A 21,735-nucleotide genomic window follows, 5' to 3' on the forward strand; every position below is an offset into this window, starting at 1 on the left:
ATCGCTAATTATTAGAGAAATGCAAATCAAAACTACAATGAGATATCACCAGTCAAAATGGCTATCATCCAAAAATCCACAAACAATAAATGCTGGAGCAGGTGTGCAGAGACGGGAACCCTCCTACACTGTTGGTGGGAATGTAAATTGGTGCAGCCACTATGGAGAACAGTATGGAGGTTCCTTAAAAAACTAAAAATAGGGCTTCCCTGGTGGCGCAGTGGTTGAGAGTCCGCCTGCCGATGCAGGGGACACCGGTTCATGCCCCGGTCCGGGAAGATCCCACATGCCGTGGAGCGGCTAGGCCTGTGAGCCATGGCCGCTGAGCCTGCACGTCCGGAGCCTGTGCTCCGCAATGGGAGAGGCCACAACAGTGAGAGGCCCACGTGCCGCAAAAAAAAAAACAAAAAAAAAACCTAAAACTAAAAATAGAGCTACCATATGATCCAGCAATCCCACTCCTGGGCATATATCTGGAGAAAAACGTGGTTTGAAAGGATACATGCACCCCAGTGTCCATTGCAGCACTGTTTACAACAGCCAAGACATGGAAACAACCTAAATGTCCATCGACAGAGGAATGGATAAAGAAGATGTGGTACATATATACAAGGGAATATTACTCAGCCATTAAAATGAATGCAATAATGCAATTTGCAGCAACATGGACAGACCTAGGGATTGTCATAATGAGTGAAGTAAGCCAGACAGAGAAAGAGAAATATCATATATCGCTTATAAGCAGAATCTAAAAGGAAATGATACAAATGTAATTACTTACAAAACAGAAACAGATTCACAGACTTAGAGAACAAACTTATGGTTACCAGGGGGAAAGGGTGGGGGGAAGGGATAGTTAGGGAATTTGGGATTGACACATACACACGGCTACATTTAAAATTGAGGGACTTCCCTGGTGGCACAGTGGTTAAGAGTCTGCTTGCCAATGCAAGGGACACGGGTTCTAGCCCTGGTCCGGAAAGATCTCACATGCCGTGGAGCAACTAAGCCTATGAGCCACAACTACTGAGCCCATGTGCTACAACTACTGAAGCCTGTGCGCCTAGAGTCCATGCTCTGCAACAAGAGAAGCCACCGCAGTGAGAAGCCTGCGCACCACAATGAAGAGCAGTCCCCGCTCGCCGCAACTAGAGAAAGCTCGTGTGCAGCAATGAAGACCGAACGCAGGCAAAAATAAATAAATAAATAAATTTAAAAGATATATCCATCTAGAACCTCAGAATGTGAATTTATTTGAAATTAGGGTCTTTGCTGATGCAATTAAGGTAAAGATCTTGACACAAGATCATTCTGATCTAATGACAAGTGTCCTTATAAAAGAAGACTGGGGACATCCCTGGCAGTCCAGTGGTTAAGACTTCCCGCTTCCACTGCAGGGGTCACGGGTTCGATCCATGTTCGGGGAACTAAGATCCCACACGCTGCATGGCCAAAAAAAAAAAAAAAAAGGATAACAAACAAGGAGCTACTGTATAGCACAGGGACCTCTGCTCAATATTATGTAACTACCTAAATGGGAAAAGAATTTGAAAAAGAGTAGATACATGTATATGTATAACTGAATCACTTTGCTGTATGCCTGAAACTATCACAACATTGTTAATCGATTATACTCCAATATAAAATGAAAAGTTAAAAATATAGATCTTAAGCATATAAAAAGATAATCAAATTCACTTGTGATAAGAAAAACGAAAATTAAAACAATACAGAAACATGGTATTTTGCCTATAGGATTAGCAATTACTGTATTGGTGAGGGAGACACACGCTTGCAAATATTGAAGGCAGGAGTATAAATGGTATAATCTCTAGGGAGAACATTTTGGCGAGATCTTTTAAAGTTCAAATGCACATACTTTTCGACTCAGCAATTTTGCTTCTAGGGATTTATTTTAGATATTTAAAGCACTTGGAACAACAAAGCCAGTGCTGAAATATAAGCAGTGGCATTGCAGTTGTACAAATTATTCACTGCAGCATTATTTGTTCTAGCTGAAAACTGGAAACAATCTAATTAAAGGACTAATTATATAAATTATAACATATGCATGCAATGGAATAGGATGGAACTGTGAAAAATAAGGACAAACCTCTGCATACTCATATGGAAAAATCAGCATGATATATTAAATGATAATAACAAAGTATAGAATATTATGTAAATAGTATATTATCATTTGTGGTTTTTAAAGGTATATTTGTGTGTATATAATATGTATGTATATATACAATGTATTTATATGTATAGTTATATATATTTGCTTTATATGCATAGTCTCTCTGGAAGAATACACAACAAACTGATAATATTGATCATCTCTGAGGAGGAGAAACTGGTGGCTAGGGTCAAGAGTGGAAAAGAGTTGGTTTTTTTTTTCTGGACATATTATCTTTTTGTATATTTTGAATTTTTGTACCATGAATTGCAATACTTATTTAAAAGAGGAATTACTACTGAATAAAAGCAGAACATATTCCAGGTTAAAAAAAATTCAACAATACAGAAGGGTGTACAGTGAGAGGTAATAGCTCTCTTATCCCCATTCCCTGGAGGTAACTGCTATTCCAGGCCTCTCCCCTGAAGAGTCTGATTCGCATGTCTAAGGCTAGGCTGGGAATGTGTTTTTTTAAACCAACTTATTGAGGTTTATTGACATACAAAAAGCTGCACATAATTAATGTATACAGTTTGATGAGTTTAGAGGTAAATATCATTACCACAGTCTACACCAGAAACATATCTATTACCTCCAAAAGTTTCCTCCTGCCTCTATCATCATTTCTTGTGATAAGAACACAAGATCTACTCTCTTAGCAAATTTTTCAGTATACAATACAATATAGGCACTATGCTGTGCAGTAGATCTCTAGGACTTATTTATCTTGTATAACCAAAATTTTATACTCTTTGACTAAAACCTCCCCATTTCCCCTTCCCACCAGCTCCTGGCAAGCACCATTCTACTCTCTGCTTCTCAGAGTTTGACAATTTTAGATTCCTCACATAAGAGTATCATGAAGTGTTTGTCCTTTGGAGTCTGGCTCGTTTCACTCAGCATAAAGTTCTCCAGGTTCATCCATGTTGTCCCAAATGGCAGGATTTCCTTGATATTCCATTGTATGAATATATCACATTTTCTTTACCCACTCATCCAACAAGAGATACTTAGGTTGCTTCCAAGAACCCCAGGTGATTGTCATGATGGAAGGCAAGTTTAAGAAACACTGCTCTCTAGTCAGATCACACAGCATGACTATTTATTCCTAGCAAAATACAATCTAGAATGACTGATGGCAATTAAATCCTGACCAAGGCAAGGAAAAAGCCTTCCAGCCACAATGCCCCTCAGAATAGCTGAGCACCCTGGCTCCATTTCCACATCTATGATGACTGCTACCCTCTGAAGCAGAATGAGTTCCTGGCTCTAATTGGTCCAGTTCAGTTGTTAACCTTGCAATTTTCCAGGAGACTAAAATTATTTAGGTGAGATTAAACAGCAACATATGCAAACAACAAATCAGAAAAGGAGCACATTTGAGCTTTAAAGAAAGTAGGAGTTGAGATCCTGAACAACTACCTATAGCTTTTAATTGCTGGCTTACTGTTCAGTCCAACAAATATGAATTGAGGGACTACTAAATGCCAGGATGCAGACAGCACAGAGTAGGCCACTTAAACATGAGAAAATATAAGCACCTCTGTGTACCATGGGAACACAGAAGAAAGGCATCTAGCCAGTCAGTGAGGTAATGCTTTCTAGAAGAAGCAACACCTATTTATAAAACTCAAGGGAAAACAGTTCCCTGAGAAAAGTTTAATGTCTCATTTCCAATCACATGTAGTAGTCTACAGCACTGGCTTTCAAACTATGCTTCCCAAACCAGGATTATGGAGAATTGGACCAAATAACCAGACAGGACAGGTACTCCTTTTTTGTTTGTTTGTTTGTTTTTTGCGGTACGTGGGCCTCTCACTGTTGTGGCCTCTCCTGTTGCGGAGCACAGGCTCCGGATGCGCAGGCTCAATGGCCATGGCTCACAGGCCCAGCCACTCCGCGGCATGTGGGATCCTCCCGGACCGGGGCATGAACCCACGTCCCCTGCATCAGCAGGCGGACTCTCAACCACTGTACTTCTATTTTCTCTTCAATGTGAGCTCATATTCTCCGTTTTATCTATTTTATATTTTGGGTCTTTCAGAAAATATTTTATTAAAGAACATTTTCTATTAAAAACAACTATAAGTATTTATCACTAGAATGTAGCTCCAAGAAGGCCAGGATTTCTTGGTCTGTTTTGTTTACTGCTATACCTCCAGTGCATAGAACATAGGGAATCAATGAACCATTTAGACTTTCAACCAATATTTAATGAATCAGGCACTGATACATGCCAGGCACTGATCTAGATGTGAAGACACAATAGTGAACAAGAGCCCCAAATTCCTGTCCTCATGGAGCTGACATTCTAGTGATTAATATTTCACGATAGGCACAGGGCCATAAAGAATATCTAGATTGTAAGCCTGCTAGTGCAGTGACAGTATTATACCCATCTGGGTCTCTAGAATCCTGCCTGACCATAGAGAGCTTAATCCAGAGGCAATACCGCTTTCTGACCTCTGCAATACAACTTCCTCCAGGTCATTCCAAATGCCGCTGGGATGCTAGCTTTGCTCCCATGTACCATGTTAAATACATCAAACTGTTGTCTGACTCAGGCAGGGCTATGTGGTCCACTTTCTCCACCTGTTCTCAATTCCAAAGAAAAGGAAATCAGAGACGACAAGGAAGCATCACTTTATAAGAAAAGTCAAGGGGAGGATGTGTAAGTCTGCTTTAGCAATAGAAATATGGATGGTTTATATTTCAACTGCAAGGCCTATGTGCCTTGAAGTCTAATTACCTTAAAATTACAGACCAAAACTACTGTTGATGCAAATTTGCATCAACACTCTGTGGAGTTCAACAACTATTAAGAAATTTAAACTGATAACCACAAAGCTAGGAATAATGTCAAATTAAAAAGTAAGAATAGGGACTTCCCAGGTGGTCCAGTGGGTAAGAATCCACCTTCCAATGCTGGGGACGTGGGTTCCATCCCTGATCGGGGAACTAAGATCCCACATGCCAAACTAGAGAGCCTGTGTATCACAACTATAGAGCCCATGTGCTCTAGTGCCTGCATGCCACATCTAGAGAGAAGCCTGCATACCACAACAGAGACTGTGTGCCGCAACTAAGACCCGATGCAGCCAAAAATAAATAAATAAATATTTTTAAAAATAAATAAAACATAAGAATAGCAGCAATCGAAAACCACAGTCAATTCAGGGCAACATTGACAAAGTGGCCTTCCCTCTCAGCTGTAGGAGTTTCAGTTATCTATATACACACGCACGGTAGACTCTTTGCCATTAAATACTGCAGTCAAGCTAGAGGTGGTAGAATACTGATCCAGTGTTCAGTAAAGGCTATTAAAAGTGTTAATTTTGTGAATACTCAATTTTAGTACCCTTAAATTGCCCTCAGGCTGCCAAGAGCCAGCCCATTTCTGTAGGTAAAACTGCTTGTCACATGTAAGAAATAAGACTTAGATTTATTTAATCTGTTGTGGCTCATTTAGGGGCTGGAGACTCTGAGCATAACTTTTGTAATCAGCAGATACAGCAGGAACTTCAGCATCCAGTGGAGCTATGCTCAAATTGAAGTGGTAGGGCAAATCATGGGCAAGTCACTTAACTTCCTCATCTATAAAATGGAGATTTTGCTATATTCCTACCTAATTATAAGACTTTGAATGAAACTATTTATATAAAATACCTAGCATACAGGTTCTGAAAAAGTCATTATGAAATAAAACACAGCCTGTTTATTCTGCAGAGATGAAGGCTATGGTACATATTACTCTCTGCAGGTCCTCAGAAATCATTTGAAACAAGTAGATTCCAGAATAGGCACTTGCTCTGCCCAAAGCAAAATCTTCAGTATTGAAAAATCAGAAGGTCTGATGAAAAGTATTCTTAGGAATAAGAGGAGAACAAAAGTCCAAGGTAGCTTTTGGGTTACCTTGGAAAGGAAGACAGGAGTTGCAGAGAGGACAGTGATGGTGAGAAATTTCTAAGAGTCCTTGAACCAGTGGCTGCAGCTAACATAAATGAATGAAAATGGTTAAGAAAATCAACTGCCAGAAAATTTTTTTTCCTAAACTATGCTGTGGATGTTAACAATATAAACATGCAAAATATTGGAGTTAACATTTTAAATTCAAAATTAAAAGCAAAAGTTCAAAATAGAAAAATTTAATCATTACATTTTTGCGTCTGATTCATTCTCCTTTGACTTGGAACAGGATGTCTGATGCTTTTCTTATGTACCAAGAGGTCAATGTTAGGTCTTATATTTTTGCATTACAATGTGCAGTAAAGAATTTAGCCTTGAATTCTTTTACTGGGAATGATTAACTTTATCCTATTTCATAATGGAAAACAGCTGCTTAGAAATGTAGGAATTTCCAAACACATAGATGTCTTGCACAGTGTTTTTTATACTTAGGGTTACTACTCCTGAGATATTTGTAGAATTCTGGTATTTCAGTGACATCATGCTTCACTTTCAGTACCATATCACAGCAATTCAGTATCTCCACTGTAGCTATTCTTTCACACCATGAACATCAATTGAGAAAGGTTAACTGAACTATCACATTAATTCATTTTCAAAGAATATAATGTCAGAAAACCTTTTCTGGAATTCAATAGACAACTCCACAATTGGGGGAATGTAATTCAGGCCATCACATTCATTTCTTGGAAACCAGTTTCAGCAAAGTCAAGCAGTCTATCTCCTGCCAAATTAGTTTCCCAAAGGCATAATTTTGCTAGGAATGAGCAAATACAACCACACATTTGGAAGGTATTTCTGAACAACCTTGTTTTTATTCAAAGTGAATTGTAATGTCAACCAAACAGGTCAAATATATATTATTTCAGTCTTTGATGGTGTGCTGGATGCCTTTTGGATGCCAAATAAGTAATTTTTTCCAGTATCTTCAATACCATACCTCAACTAGGTCAATTAATCTCCATAATAGGGAAGATTTCCATGACATGAATCTAATAATTCACCAAGCAAAGTATTCAACTATGCTTGGTGCAAAGCACAGTGTTAATTACCAGTTCTTGACATGATTCATTTTGAACATTTTTGCACAAAAAGTGGAATCCTAAGGAGTGATACAATGAACAGCTTTAAGTCTTTGTAAAGTGTTTCTGAAAAAAACTGAAGTTTCCTAAGTCCAACAGTAACACTATTGCAGAAGCACCATCTGTAGTCATATCCACTAATTTTGACCAATCTATACTAAAAATTTCAAGGCTTTTCTCAACATACAAAATCCAGGTATTTCTAGATGTACCCATCAGAGGCAAGTCCAAAAGAGTTAGACTGCATCAAAATTCTAGGTGCGGAGGTTCTTAAACTTTAGGGTGTATCAGAATCAGTTGGAGGGCTTATTAAAACAAATTAACAAGCCTCATCTCCAGTAGGTCTGGGGTAAGGCCTGAGAATCTGCATTTATAACAAGTTTCCAGGTGGTACAGTGCTGTTGATTAGAGACCATACTTTGAGAACTACTGGCTAGACACATAGCTAAGCTAAGTGCACCTTTAAATGCATAGTGTTTATATCTGCTGTACCAGTTGTAATCTAAAACTTTACAATTTAACTTCTTGACACAATGTCACAAAAATGTTCAGCCACCAATCTTTAACATCCTGAGCAACAGTATCTACTACCTTTGCAAATGCTTGTTTATAATGTAAATTCTGCTGTACTCAACACTCTTTTCTTAAACGACTACCTACAAAAGACTTTCAAGCCCTGGCAATTTTTTCATGTAATATATAATTGCATTTCATGGCAGTATTACTTAATTCTGTCTGTATTCAAAAACAACCTATTGAAATTCCAAGCCCTTTTTAAAGTTCTTTTTGTTTCAGCACTCATCATTCTTGTATACTGGTCATATTTCTTACAATGGTTTTTTTTTTTTTTTTTTTTTTTTTGCTGTACGCGGGCCTCTCACTGTTGTGGCCTCCCCCATTGCGGAGCACAGGCTCCGGACGCACAGGCCCAGCGGCCATGGCTCACGGGTCTAGCCTCTCCGCGGCATGTGGGATCTTCCCAGACCGGGGCATGAACCCGTATCCCCTGCATCGGCAGGCGGACTCTCAACCACTGCGCCACCAGGGAAGCCCAATGGTTTATTTTTAAATGGTGTCTTAAATTGTAGTCTTTCAACAAACACATTTTATTTAGATATAGAGGAATACTCATCACTTCTACTAGGAAATAGGCTCCCTTTGACTTTCCTTTAAATATATGACCTTCCTGTATAGATAATTTTTCTTTTTTTCACTTTTCACAGATATGGGCACAAGAAATATTTCATATTCTTCAAAACTACTATAAAAAAGTACAAGCACAACAATCAGTGGTGTCTTAGTTATCTATTTCTGTATAACCAATTACCCCCAAAACTTAGTGGCTTAAAAAGCATTTATTTTCTCATATTATCTGTGAGCGTGGCTTAACGGGGTTCTTTGGCTCAGGGTCTCTCACAGGCTACAATCAAGGTGTCAGCTGGGGCTGCAGTCATCTCAAGGCTTGGCTGGGGAAGGATCCACTTCCAAGCTCACTCACGTGGCTGTTGGCAGGATTCAGTTCCTTGTGGGCTGTTGGACTGAGGGCCTCAGTTCCTCACTGGTTGTTGGTCAGAGGCTTCCCTCAATTACTTGTCACATGGGCCTCTCCAGAAGGAGCCCACAACACAGCAGCTTGCTTCATCAGAGTGATCAAGCAAGAAATGCCAGAGAGAGAGAGAGAGAGAGAGAGAGAGAGAGAGAGAACAAACAAGATGGAAGCCGCAGTTCCTTATAACCTAATCTTGGAAGTGACATCTCATCACTTTTGCTGTAGTCTGTTCATTAAAAGCAAGTCACTACGTCCCGCCCACACACAGGGGGTGGGGGTAGATTAAACAAGAGTGTGAATACCAGGAGGCGGGAATCACTTGGAGCCATGTAGAAGATGGTTATCATGAAAGGCAAGTGGCACTTGGTCACTGTGTCAGGGAGACACCATGGATCGGTAGAGACTCCAATAAATGAAGACCATGTGGCTTGGCAAAAGGGGGCAACCAGTGTTGTGAGAGGATCTGATATTTCAAGAGTGGTTGGAAAGTCAGAATCCTTGGTAACGTTTCACAATTTTTAAAATGTTGGCAACAAATTCATATTTGTTAAAAAAGAAAGGCGTTTGTAAAATGCAAGTTAAATGATAGAAGGAAATGAAAAATCATTCAACTAGATGATGCCTTAATATTCAACCCAAACCCACTATTTGACTTTAGATTCTGATGAGCACTATTGAACAATGAAAATCAATGAAGTTCTTTTAAAAAAATGTGTGGGGCTATGGGCTGTCAGTTTGCCATCCCTGCCATAACCTTTGGGATTTTCTTTGTGGTACAGATGAAAGCACAAAGGTTTTGGTTTCTGAAATGCAAACTGTGGTTCTGCCACTTCCACTATGTCCTTGGGCCTATTACAAGAGCCAGAGAAAAGATACTCCGGGCTATTATTGTTAGTATTTTCTTACTTGTCTCCCCTACTAGACTATGAGCTGCTGGAGGGTTAGAGTACCCACCTGACCGCAACACTCCCTTATCTCACTTTCCTACTTCATTCTTCTGTACAGCACTTACTACACTACCTAAAATACTATATATTTTGTCTTTTTATCTTGTTTATTGTCTGTCTTTCCCACTAGAATATAAACTTCATGAGGTCAGAAACCTGTCTGTTTTGGTCACTGCTTTATCTTCTCAATATTGAACTGTGCCTAGTGCACAGTAGGAGCCCATTAAACATTTGTTTAATGAATGAATTCCATTGTTCATAGTACTTAGCACAGGGTCTGGCAAGAGTAGGTGTTCAAAAAATGCTGAAAAGCTTTCATTGTCTTGATAAGAGAATGGCAGGCAGATCAAGAAGTACCCTACATGCCATGCCAAGCTTAAGGCATGAGTGAAATGTCCATGTCCAATGTACTTGGCACACAAGATATTTTGGTCAAAGTAACTGTAGCTGGCATTTATATGGCATTTACTATGTGGTATATAATGTTCTAAGCACTGTACTTATATTAAATCATTTAATACTCACAATAAAGTCTGTGATGTAGCTATTATTACTATCCTCCTCTTCCACACGAGAAAACTGAGGCAGAGAGAGGTTAACTTGCTCACATTTATATAACTAGTAAGTAAAAGAACAAGGATTTAAACCCAGGCAGTCTGGCTCCAAGGTCTGTTCTTAGCCATTATGCTATACAAACTAAATATAAGAAAAGTGTTCTGGAAAGTGTTATTAAAATGCAACTATACTGTTTTGAGAGATGTTAAAGATGAAGAATTTTGATGTCAAATATATTTAGGTTCATATCTTGGCTCAACCACATTCCAGCAGTGCAACCTTGGGCCAGTGACTATGCTGAGCCTGTTTTTATTTTAGCTATAAAAAACGTAGATTAATACATATCCTGAAGGGTGGTTGTGATGATTAAATGACATAATGAATCTGACATAATGTGAGGTACCTAGCCCATATGGTAGCTATTATTACTAACACCAAGGGGGAATTTATTCTATAAATGCATTGTGAAGCAGCTACAAAACTTACTTTTACTTAACAGAGTTTGGCAATTCCATTTGGAATCAAGTTAATTTACGTGGAATAAAACTATAACATTATAGAACACTGGTTCTAAATTCTTCCTTATCTGCCTTTCTCTTTCAACAACCATTATTGTATATAATGTGTCAAGCCCTAGAGCAAAATCTCTGCCCTCTTGGAACTCAATTAAAAGATAATCACAAACAAACTTCCAGTCATAAGATAAGTAAGTTCTGGGGATGTAATACATAGCATAGGGGAAAAAAGAGAATTATAATGCGATATGAAAATATTATGAGAGAAAAAAATATGAGAGGTAAAAATAAAAAGAACACTCTGGTAGCACAAGGGAAGGCATCATTTACCTTGGCTGGGAAAGACTTCATAGTGATAACTTTTGAGCAGGAATAAGTAGGAATTGGCTACACAATGGTGAGAGTAAAATAAGAAAAGCACTATGTGAGAGGACATGGTATGTCTAGGAAGCCAGAAAAGTTCAGAATGGTTGGGACATTCCAATGGTTGGAACAGGTGTGGGCAAAGGTAAGCACCAAGTAAGGCTGGAGAGAGTTTGGGATCAGACTGTGAATGGCATTGTCTGCCATGCTGACAAGTCTGGGCTTAGTACGGTAGGCAAAAGGTAGCCAGTGGGTATCTTCAGGCACAGACAAAAGTCAACTTTGGTTTTCAAAGTATCTCTGACAGCAATGTAGAAAATGGACTATGGTCCAGAGAGTGGTAAAGGAACAAGTTGAGGCAATTTTCACGGCTCAGATAAGAAATGATGGCAGCCTGAACTAGAGCAATGGGGGTGTAAGTAGCTGGACTCAGTAGACATTTCTGAGGTAGAGGTGACAGGATCTAGTGACCGAGTGGATGTGGGAAGTGACAGGAGAGTGAAAAATTGAGAAGAACTCCATGGTTTCTGGCTTGAAATGGATGAAAGACGACATCCATAGAAAAAGAGAACACCAAAAATAGATCAAGTTTTGGGGGAAAATAATGAATTCCATCCTGGATATTTTTTAGTATGAGTGACCTATAAGACATCGAGTAGTAGAAAGCTGAAAAGATGTGTCAAAAGCTCATGAGAGAGGTTAGGGGTAGAGAAAGAGCTATAGGAATAATCAGAATACAGTTAATATTTAAAGCCATAATAATGGATGAGATTGCTCAGGAAATGAATGTAGAAGAATATAACTAGGACAGAAGTCTTGAGAGCACCAATGCTTAAGGAAGCAGTAAGAGGAGGAGAAAGAACTAGAGACTTATAACGGAGAATCAGAAGTGAGCTGCATTATGGAATCCAAGAAAGGAAATTCAAGGAAAGGATGGCTCATGTCAATTATCTCATAGAGGACCAATAAAGGGTAAGAATGGAAATGGTTTTGGTGCCTTCAGAATGGTGACATCACATATCAAGTTGCAACAGGCTAGGGAATAGGAATTAATACAGTCTTCTTTTTTCAAGAATAATGGTTAAAAGGGAAGAACAGGGATAAGGATAATGGCTTAAGGAAATTACAAAGTAAAGGGGAAGTTTTTGTTTTTTAAAGGTTATTTGTATACGCTTACGTACTTATAAGTGAAAGAAACCAGAGAGGGAGAGACTTAAAATGCAGAGAAGAAAGAGATTGCTACTTTTGAATTCCTATAATACCACTATATGACTCACTCACTTGGCACTGAGCTTACACATTTGCCTTGTACTGGCAGTATTGTACATTTAGCAATGCTGGCACAAACTAAGTGCTCAATAAATCTACTTATTATTATTTTTCTTCATGCATCTATGCATATTATCTGGCCAGTAAAAGTATACAATCTTACATAAGAATGTACAGAAAGGGAACTGTGTGGTGAAACTGTGGAAAGAGACTTTGAGCAATACAGATCCAGAACAGATTTTTACCCACCATTTACTAATGTCCAGACCAAAGAAAAATCATTTCACTTCTTTGCACCTGTTATTCAACTGTTAAATGGGAAGAATATCACACATTCTTGCAAGCTTATGAGGATTAAACAAGCTATTTAAAAAGCACTTTATATACAACTTGGTGCTCAAGAAAAAGACCTAATTACTATTATGATAATTTTTCCTACCACTAGAGCATCTAGAAGAGTCACTAACGTTTCAGGATGTGTCAATGACTGAGGATAAGTAAATAATCAGGAGGCACGGCAGCCACTGCTATACTGTATTCTAGAGAACGAAAGCACAAAATGGCATCAGCTGTTGGTCAGCCTTCTCAAACTTTGCTTATTCATTTACCATCAACATGATTTCTGCCACATCCAAGTACTGAACCTTAATACTTTTCTTTAAATCAACTTACTGCTTTAACTGGCCTCGTTCTAAAGAGTTATAGCTGTGAAACTGCGGGTTTCATACGTTGATTATCTTTTTTACTAATATATATATTTAACCATTAAAACAAAGTATTCATCCCATTAACCACCCCACATCATCTTTCAAACCACATTCTAAAACTGCTTTAGGGTTGCTGTGAGACCCTTAGGAAGAGATCAGGTAGCAATTTGTGGTTTTACTTAATTTTTCTGCTACTGGCAATGATAACTTACAAAGGTTTGCAGAATGTACAAATGAAACAAATCAAATGACAAAATTCATCCGTTATATACCCTGACTATTTTCATGGGAAGTCCTAAACTGTCTAAAGCTAAAGAGACAGCCCAGCAATTTATCTTTTTATGTAATCCCTCCATCTCTATTTCTCTATCACAAATGAAAATGAGAGTGGGAATAAAGGCCCATCCTGTGACCTAGTCTCAAGAACAGAATCAAGGGGAGGAGAAAAACACTAGTGGGTTTTGCTCTGAAGCACTAGCATTTCAATCAAAAGATATGGTAGGCATGCAGATCATTCAAGTGAAAACCTGCTATCTTCAAGATAGTGGAACACTCCTCTGAAAAGGCAAACCACAATGAGTTATTAACCAATACCTTTCAAGTCTGTGTTACAAACCAGGAAGTTCTCCATCACTCCAACAGCAACAACAACAACAATCACTGACCAGAACCTGGAGAGAAAACTTCACTCACTGATAACATCTACAGATACTTTACATATGCACTTTTGGAGCCAGTCTTAAATCCACTATGTTAAGAGCCACACTACACACTTTTAAAAAGTCACTCCTACAATGCATTCTAAGATCACTAACCCTTTCATTCAGGGAAAAAAATGTATCCTGCACCTAAAATATACTAGTTATTATGGAGATTATGAAAAGATTAAAGAGTTTGTTTATAATCTAGCATGGGGAACAAGACATGTATTTCACAAACGGTGGTACTCATGACTGAAGAGGGCTGCTGGGAAATTTTCCCCCCAACATTTTATTAAGAAAAACTTTAAACATATAGCAAAGTTGAAATAGTTTTACAGTGAACATTAGAAAAGTCACGACTGAGATTTTACCATTTTTACTACATTTGCTTTATCACCTATCAATCCATCTTATTTTTTTATGAACTGCTGGGATTTTAAAAATGAGACTATGTGTAATGAAGAATCTTAGTAGGCCGTATTAGGGTTGCTTCTCAAAACTTTTCACTGATGAGGTGTATGAACAAAAAAGCTGGAAAAATCCAAACCCATACTCAGTGTTCAATTCCTGCCAACCTCCAATCAAAATCTATTCAGAGCTCACAGTAGGCCATTTTACATCTCCACATCCTTGTCCACTCTGAACCATCCTTCCCAGCCCTCCTCAAGGCTCAGTACCAATCTGTGAAACCTCCCCCAACTTTCACGCCTCACCCAGAATTAACCAATGCCCCCTACAGGGACCACATTTTTCATCATTAGCAATTAGCTCACGGTATCTGCAACTCTTGTTTTCAGTCTGTCTCTTTTACTAAACTCTGACCTCCGTGAGGGCAGGGATCCCCTTACTTCACTCTGAATCCTCAGCAACCAGTATAGTACTTAGCCTATAGCAGGCACTCAATAAATAATATAAATGAATAGCCCAGACCTGTCTTTACCCAGGAGCCAAGGAAGATTTTAGTCCAGTGTGGGAATGATTTAATCACACTGGCACTTTAGAAAGATTCATCTTAGAGCACCGTTGTTAAGAGCATGAGCTTTGGAGCCAGATTGCCTGGGCATGACTCCCAGAATCCCAGCTCTGCCATTTATTGCCGGGTGACTTTGGGCAAGTTTCTAAACCTCCTGTGCCTCAGTTTCCTCATTTGAAAAATGGCTAATACTGCTTCACAGGTTATCGTGAGGATCAAATGAGATAATTTTTGTTGTTGTTGTTAAAGCACACAGATTAGCAGCTGGCACATAGTAAGCATTCCATCAATGTTAGTCACTGTTGCCGGCAACCAAGTTAATGACAATGAGGTAAAAAGTCCTTAAAGCTCGAGTGGTAGCAGTGAAAACAAAGTGGAAAGAACGACCATAAAAGAAGAATCTACTGGAAAATGCTCAGTCAGGAAGGCAAGCCAATGAGTGTCTGACATATTTTTTCTCCTACTTTGTATGTTTGAGATAGATCGTGATTGAATTTTTTAAAAAAATTATTAAAAACAGCTATAATTACCCGGCCTAGGCACAGATTAGATGCTGGGCACAAGGAGTCTAGCATGACTGGACTCTAGTCACAAGCTCTATGACCACTGTGAGTTTCTTTATGCAGGTCTTTCAGTCTCTCAGCTGAGATTTTTTTCCTCATTACTCCACCCAGCACCATTTCTTTCGTTTATGATTCCCACAATTCCATATCCTATCTTCTGACTGTGCACACATCCCCAAGAGCCTTGGTTGGGGAATGGGTTTGTGGTTTTGTCCTACCCAACCCTGTACTGCTTTTCTTTTTCTTCTTCCTGCCCACCTCCTTTACTTCTCAAGCCTTGCTATTCCCTACACGTAGGAATTTGAAACCCAAGAGTATGGAAAAGCAACAGAGCAATAGCAGTTGTGCCAAGAACTGGGGTTGCTGCCAAGCTGTTCTCCAGGCCCCATATGCAGTGACCAACTACATGCAGAGATTAGACTGAACTGCCCATGGGGCCTCACATGCTTGATATTCCCGTTTGCTTCTGTTCATTTTCTTTCTCCTGCTTAAATAAGCCTCTTCCCAAACTTGTAACCAATTCAAATCCAATTCATCCTTGAAGACCCAGGTGAGGTCCAACTTCTTCAAGGAAGCCTCCTCTGACCATTTTAGCCCACAGATATTCCCCCACACACATAAAACAGGTACCAATCTGTACCATAAAGCATAATCACATACACATTTATACCATTAAATAAATGTTTCCTGTGTATATATTTGATATATTTGATTTTCCAAGGGCAGGAACCATGTCTCACATGTCTTTTAAACCCCTTACCCTTAGTGGGTTAATACTTGTTGAAAAGTGACTGAACCAGTGGGTTTGTTTCTTCGTTTGTTTAGGCTAAGGAAGGATGAGGTAGAAACATGTTGAAATGAAAAAGGTTCAATGAACAGATGGGTGCAAAAGAAGCACTGGTGCAAAATTCGGGGAAAAGCTGTAGAAGAAAGGTGTTCAATTAACACGTTTAACTGATTTGCTGCAAGGTTGGAAAAGGACATAGAAGAGAGATGTCAACTGGAAAAATCTGGAAAATGGCATTTCACCTTGAGGCAGAAGACAGCAGGAGAAAGATGGGGCTACAAAAGAAATTCTGCTAAAGCCTAGGGATAGGCCAGTTGGATAAAGGGGGTTATTGGGATGACATGGGTAGAGATGTGGTTATGCAGGTGAGCGAATCGGTAGGGCGTGGAATGAAGGGTTGGGTAGATGGATACAATGATCGAGGGTAGTTAGACAAGTGGGTTAGCTGACTGGGCGCTGAGTGGGTGGATGGGAAACAGGTAAGTGGGTGGGTGGTTAGGTGTTTAGTTGGGAGGGAATAGGTGTGGGGCGTATTATTTAAGATCCGGCCCCTCCCTCACCTTGACCCGGAAGCGGATGAGCGCTAGCCTCACGCAGTGGCTCAGGCAGGCCGGTGGCAGGAACCAGGCCCGTGGAGGAGGGGTGCCCTTGTTGCCCACGTGTCCCACGATCAGTTGCGCTGTCTGCCGCTCGGCCTGGCACCGACGGCCCCACTCGGCCAGCCGGTCCTTGCCCAGGCCCCCGGGGAACATGACCACCAGCTCCAAGCCGTCGCCGCCGGGATAGGCACAAGCCTGACATAGCGCTGACAAGTAGCCCAGCATGGCGTTCCATTGGCCGCCACACACCCAATCCGTCTGGTAGCCGCCATAAAGCCGAGGCAGCGCTGAGCCCGCATCCACCAGCACCCGGGCCCCGGGCAGCGGAGGGGGCGACGGCGGCGGCGGCGGGTGCAGCCCGGGGTGCGCCTGGCCGTGATGGTGGAAGTGGTGAGCGGGGTGATGGTGCCGAGTCGGCCCCGCGCCTCCGGAGTAGGCACCCAAGGCAGCGGGCGCGAGCGGCGGTTGCAGAGGCGCGGAGCCCCTGGCGGCGCGTGGAGCCCCGGGCGCTAGGGCTGCCGTGGGCGGCAGCGGGCGATGCTGCTGCTGCTGCTGCTGCTGGCGCGAGACGGTACGCGCGAGTTTGAGGAGGTCCACGGGCACAACAGCCCCGGGACAGCGCTTCTCCAGGAACTCTTGGAAGCCCTGGACGCCCATGCTTCGTCGGTGGGCAGACGAGACGGCGGCTGCGCGAGCAGGCTAGGCGGCGATCTGGGCGCGAAGCTGGGGGCGGGCGCGTGCGCACTCCGCGGGGGGCGAGGGGGCGGGCAAAGGATTCCCGAGGGGCGGGGTGAGCTAGCGAGGGAATGAGGGAGGGGTGGGGAGGAGACCACAGACTGGATTTGGGTGGAGAGGAGTGGTGAGGCCGACCGGACTCAGGAGAGGCTGGGAGGATAAAAGCGATGACGGGCTCTAGTCACTTCTCTCTTATCCCTCTATGGCCGCTCTTCACCGCTTCAAAAGGGGTGAAGCCTCTTACTTCTACCTCCAGGAGCCATGTTACCTCGTCTTCTCTATGGTACACGCTTTCTAGCTGGAGGAGGGGGAGCGGGGCGGGGCATTCTGGGAGTTGTAGTCTCCTCTACGGCCTCGGGATACAGTGTTGGAACAAGATTACCACCCCTGTCAGCCCTTGCATTCACTGGGTCTCAAGGGGCGGGGCGTGATACGCGTTTAGGATTTGCACTCCAGCTCTTTGCATCCACCGAGTTGCTTCAGGCTATTACCGCCTTTCCCAGGAAAAGGAGTTGGGGGGGAGTGATGCATCATGGGAAAGGAAGTAGAGTGGATTAATTGAATTCAGCTAAAGTATGCTAAAATTCCCCAGGAGGAAGAATTTTCCTTTGGGGGGAGGGAATAATGTGCGTAGCTTTTAATGAATGAGAAAGGACACATATGAAACGTAAAAATAATAACCACCATTTCTGTAACAATCCACTTAACTTTTAGCTACTGTAATTCTTTGAGGAAGAGTTTTTGGCCCGTTTATGAATGGTGAAAATTGTGTAATTTATTTGCCCAAGGCAATGCAGAGGCAAAGTGAAATCGAATATCCATTGTACTCAGGAGCTCTTTGGTCAGGGAGATAAGCACCAACACAAATTAAACTACAAGTTGTACCTTTCTGGTACTCACTGAGCTACAATGTCCTATGGTTAGGACCTTTGTTTGCAAACATTGTGAATCGATCTGTCGGGGAGCTCTAGAAAAATAGCGGTAAGGGCTCCAATTCCAGACGTACAGAATCATCTTTTGAAAATCTACTCAATATATTCAGCATTCTCCTTGTTTGATTCAGATATAGCACCAGTCTTCTGGCTGACTGGCGTTTAGGGCACACTGTTTAAACCGGAGGAGGGTAGAAAACAAGATCTATTCTGTTCTGTAACAGTGCGTAGCAGTCAGATCTGGCGTGGAACTTAATAGAAGGTGGGAGATAATGGAAGGCCGAGTAAGAACGCAAAAGTTTAGAACCCAAGAGTAGTCAAGGTGAATGAAATCTGAGAACAGTGTATTAGGATACAAAAGCTGAAAAATCTTCAAGCTCCATAAAGAAATTTATCATAAAAGACTAGTGGAGATAGAACAAGCCAGATTGGCAAAGAATAAGTAGATGTTGAAGCAATGCACGTAAATAACTCCTGTGAAAACAAGCAGTGAAAGGAGGGAATAGTGGCTTGAAGGGATGGTGGATGGAAGGAATAGAGGTTTTCTAGTATAATGGACACCTATTGGATTGTCTACTCAGCCCTCCTTTTCTAGGAATTAACCCTCTCCCCATTTACAGAGTTATAACAAAAACTGTCATGTTAACCATAACCATTGCTGACTGGGTCAAAGGTAGATAATGAATCCAAGCTGGGTCGATCAGAATCTCATTCCCTAGAAATTTGGAATTGGACCAGAGAGATCAGTTTTTCTCTACGTGTAAAACTGGGAAGCTGTCAGTAGTCAATTTTCCCATCAGAGGGACAAAAGTAAAAGGTGCTGGTCTGCAGGAAAAGAAAAAAACGCATACTTTCAGAGCAGAGATGGGAGATAGGGAGTCTTCATCGTGTTTAAGACCCAGGTTCTAGATCATTCCTCAGGCATTCTTGCCCTTGGTTTCTCTGAGGCAAACTCATATCCTTACTATTTTTAAGATAGAGTTGGGTTAGAAACTACTCATGACCAAAAAATTATTAATTCAAGAAATGGTACCAGAAATGGGGTGTGGCAAATTATAGACCCTAAACTATGGATGGAACTGGCAAAGATTGGAGATCTTCCATATCGTTAATTGGAAGTTGGCATTCTGTGTTATTTGGCAGCGAAGCAGTTGCTTATTGCTCTTGAGACTCAAAAGCAGAGCAGCTCTGCCTATATGAAGAGTTTAGCTGTTGCTAATGGTTAGATATTCATGGGCTTTGCTGATTTATTGTCTCATTTTAAATGTTCCACTAATTAGGAAACTGGCATCCAGTTTCCAACGAACTGGAACGAGGTTATCTTTATAAGCCACCATAGTATTCCTTGTTCTCCAGCTCCCCAAAATGTGATGATCTCTTCCTCTTTACATGCATTCAGCTGGAATGCAAGGAAGAGAGGGTAAGTGTAACATTCCCAGAGCAGATCGGAAAAGAGAGGCTTCACATCGTTGAACTCAACCTGTTTCCTAGCCACGCTCTGAACTGGAGACCTTGAGCATAATGCCAGGGAGAAGGAGCCAAGCCTTTAAGTAGAGAGCTAAGAAATAGAAACCCTGCAACAGGATGATTATTCCCTTTAGCAAATCTGAAGATTCAAAGAGCATAAGTTGACAAGATTCTTGGCACTTGTTATTAGCATTGTGAGTCCCCTCAAATGAAATTAACAGGCAGTCATATGAGGTTTTGAGGAAGTTGTATCACTAGAAAATCCTATCTAGTGAACAGGGACCATGAGCCAGCAGTGATTCTCAAAGTATGGTCCCTGGACCGGCATATCAGCACCTAGGAACTGTTAGAAATGTAAATTCTTGGGCCTCACCCCAGATCTCCTGAATCAGAAACCCTGGGGGTGGGGCTAGCAATGTGTGGTTTAAATGGTGTCAAAGATAAACAAAGCCTGACATTAGTTAAAGCAGTGAGGACAGATTTTATTCAGTTACTGGCAGTAGGGGAAAGAGCAGAGCTCCATTCCCATTTGTGCAGAGGTGACTGAGCATTTTAAAGGGAAAAGGAGGGAGGAGGAGCAAGAGAGGCTCAAGTAGAGTCAGGGAAGTGAAAAATTAAAAAGAGTTGCCCAGTGTAAATGCAGTTAGGCTAGCTGTGTCTGCTAGCTGGCAGTTATTTAAGTTAGGATTATATCCTCCCACAGTTACTGGGAGACAGAGGCCCTAGCCTTCCTGATGACTACATTTCAAAGGAATGGTCCTTGAGACACACACTCTGGAGTTGTAGGAGATACATATACATCTCAAAGGGACAGGGGAATAATTCATAATTTTAAGCCCTTTTTGGTAAATGCTCTAAGAAAGGGAGGTCAGGGGTCTATTGTCAGGTGTCAGCTAGAGCAAGCTATAAATTCTTTTTACAGCCCGAGCTTTTCCAGATGGAAATTGGGTCATCCCAGAGACTCCGACTTAGGAGGCTAGAAGCCAAGTTTGGTCTAGTCTCTTAGTGCAGGTGTTTGAATGGAATGTTTGTGTCGAGAGTTTTTGCAGGTCACACTAGTTCTCCAGGTGATTCTAATGCACCCTTATGTTTGAGAATCACTGCTCTTCTAGAGCAGGCCCATGTACAGACTGGTAAAGCAAAACCAAGCATCAATAAACTGACTCCCGTAAGTTTTTCTATACCCGTACTTTATTTCCTTCCTTCCTATCCAGGTGGAAATGGTGCACACTTGGACCGGTGGCTGATAAAGGTGTGCCCCTCTCCTTTCCTAAAAGGGAACTTAGTGGTTAATCTAAATATTTCTCTACTATTGCATGTTAGATCTATTGGTGGCAGTTAAGTTTATCAGGAAGTGGCAGGATCAAGACGATCCACATTTAGATTGTCACTGAACTAGATGAGGAAGGGGCATGTCCCTGCTGTGCCGTTGCTCTGGATGCAGTAGTTGCATGTGACTTGCAGTTGTCCGTAGATTGTTAGGTGTGGACATTTGTGGAATTGTAGGTATGGGGAAAATGGCATACGTGTTTACGGGGCAGTCAAACGGAGGACTATAGGTAAACGTCTGTTTTGTCTCCCCAGTACCCCTTTTCGACCACTTTCTCCACCTTACCCTCATGGTGGCACCAGGAGCTTATTCTTTATGTACCTTCCCAGAGAATTTGGGATTGAGCTGGAGGAGAGATGAAAAATCCTGGCTGCATTCAAGCACCTGATTTATGTTCCTAAGGCCCATCTGCATTATCCTTGGGTGTTTTGAGACACCACCACCATCTTTATAATAAATCCCTCTTTTTTGTTTAAGCTTGTTCAGATTGGGTTTCTATTACTTACAAACAAGAAT

At 41.3% G+C, this 21,735-nt stretch overlaps 1 protein-coding gene across 1 annotated transcript in view; it reads right to left on the reverse strand.

Moving 5' to 3' along the window:
- The window catches only part of FAM120C (family with sequence similarity 120 member C), a gene marked incomplete at both ends in the record, with an annotated part of 135,475 nt that extends 118,063 nt beyond the window's left edge, over window positions 1–17,412 (reverse strand). The window contains one exon of the mRNA XM_079727059.1: window positions 16,717–17,412. Coding sequence (XP_079583185.1) covers window positions 16,717–17,412 — 696 coding nt within the window. The remainder of the gene's footprint in view (window positions 1–16,716) is intronic.
- Between the last annotated feature and the right edge of the window lie 4,323 nt (window positions 17,413–21,735).

Source organism: Hyperoodon ampullatus, assembly GCF_949752795.1.
Source record: "Hyperoodon ampullatus genome assembly, chromosome: X".
Classification (NCBI taxonomy): Eukaryota; Metazoa; Chordata; class Mammalia; order Artiodactyla; family Ziphiidae; genus Hyperoodon; species Hyperoodon ampullatus.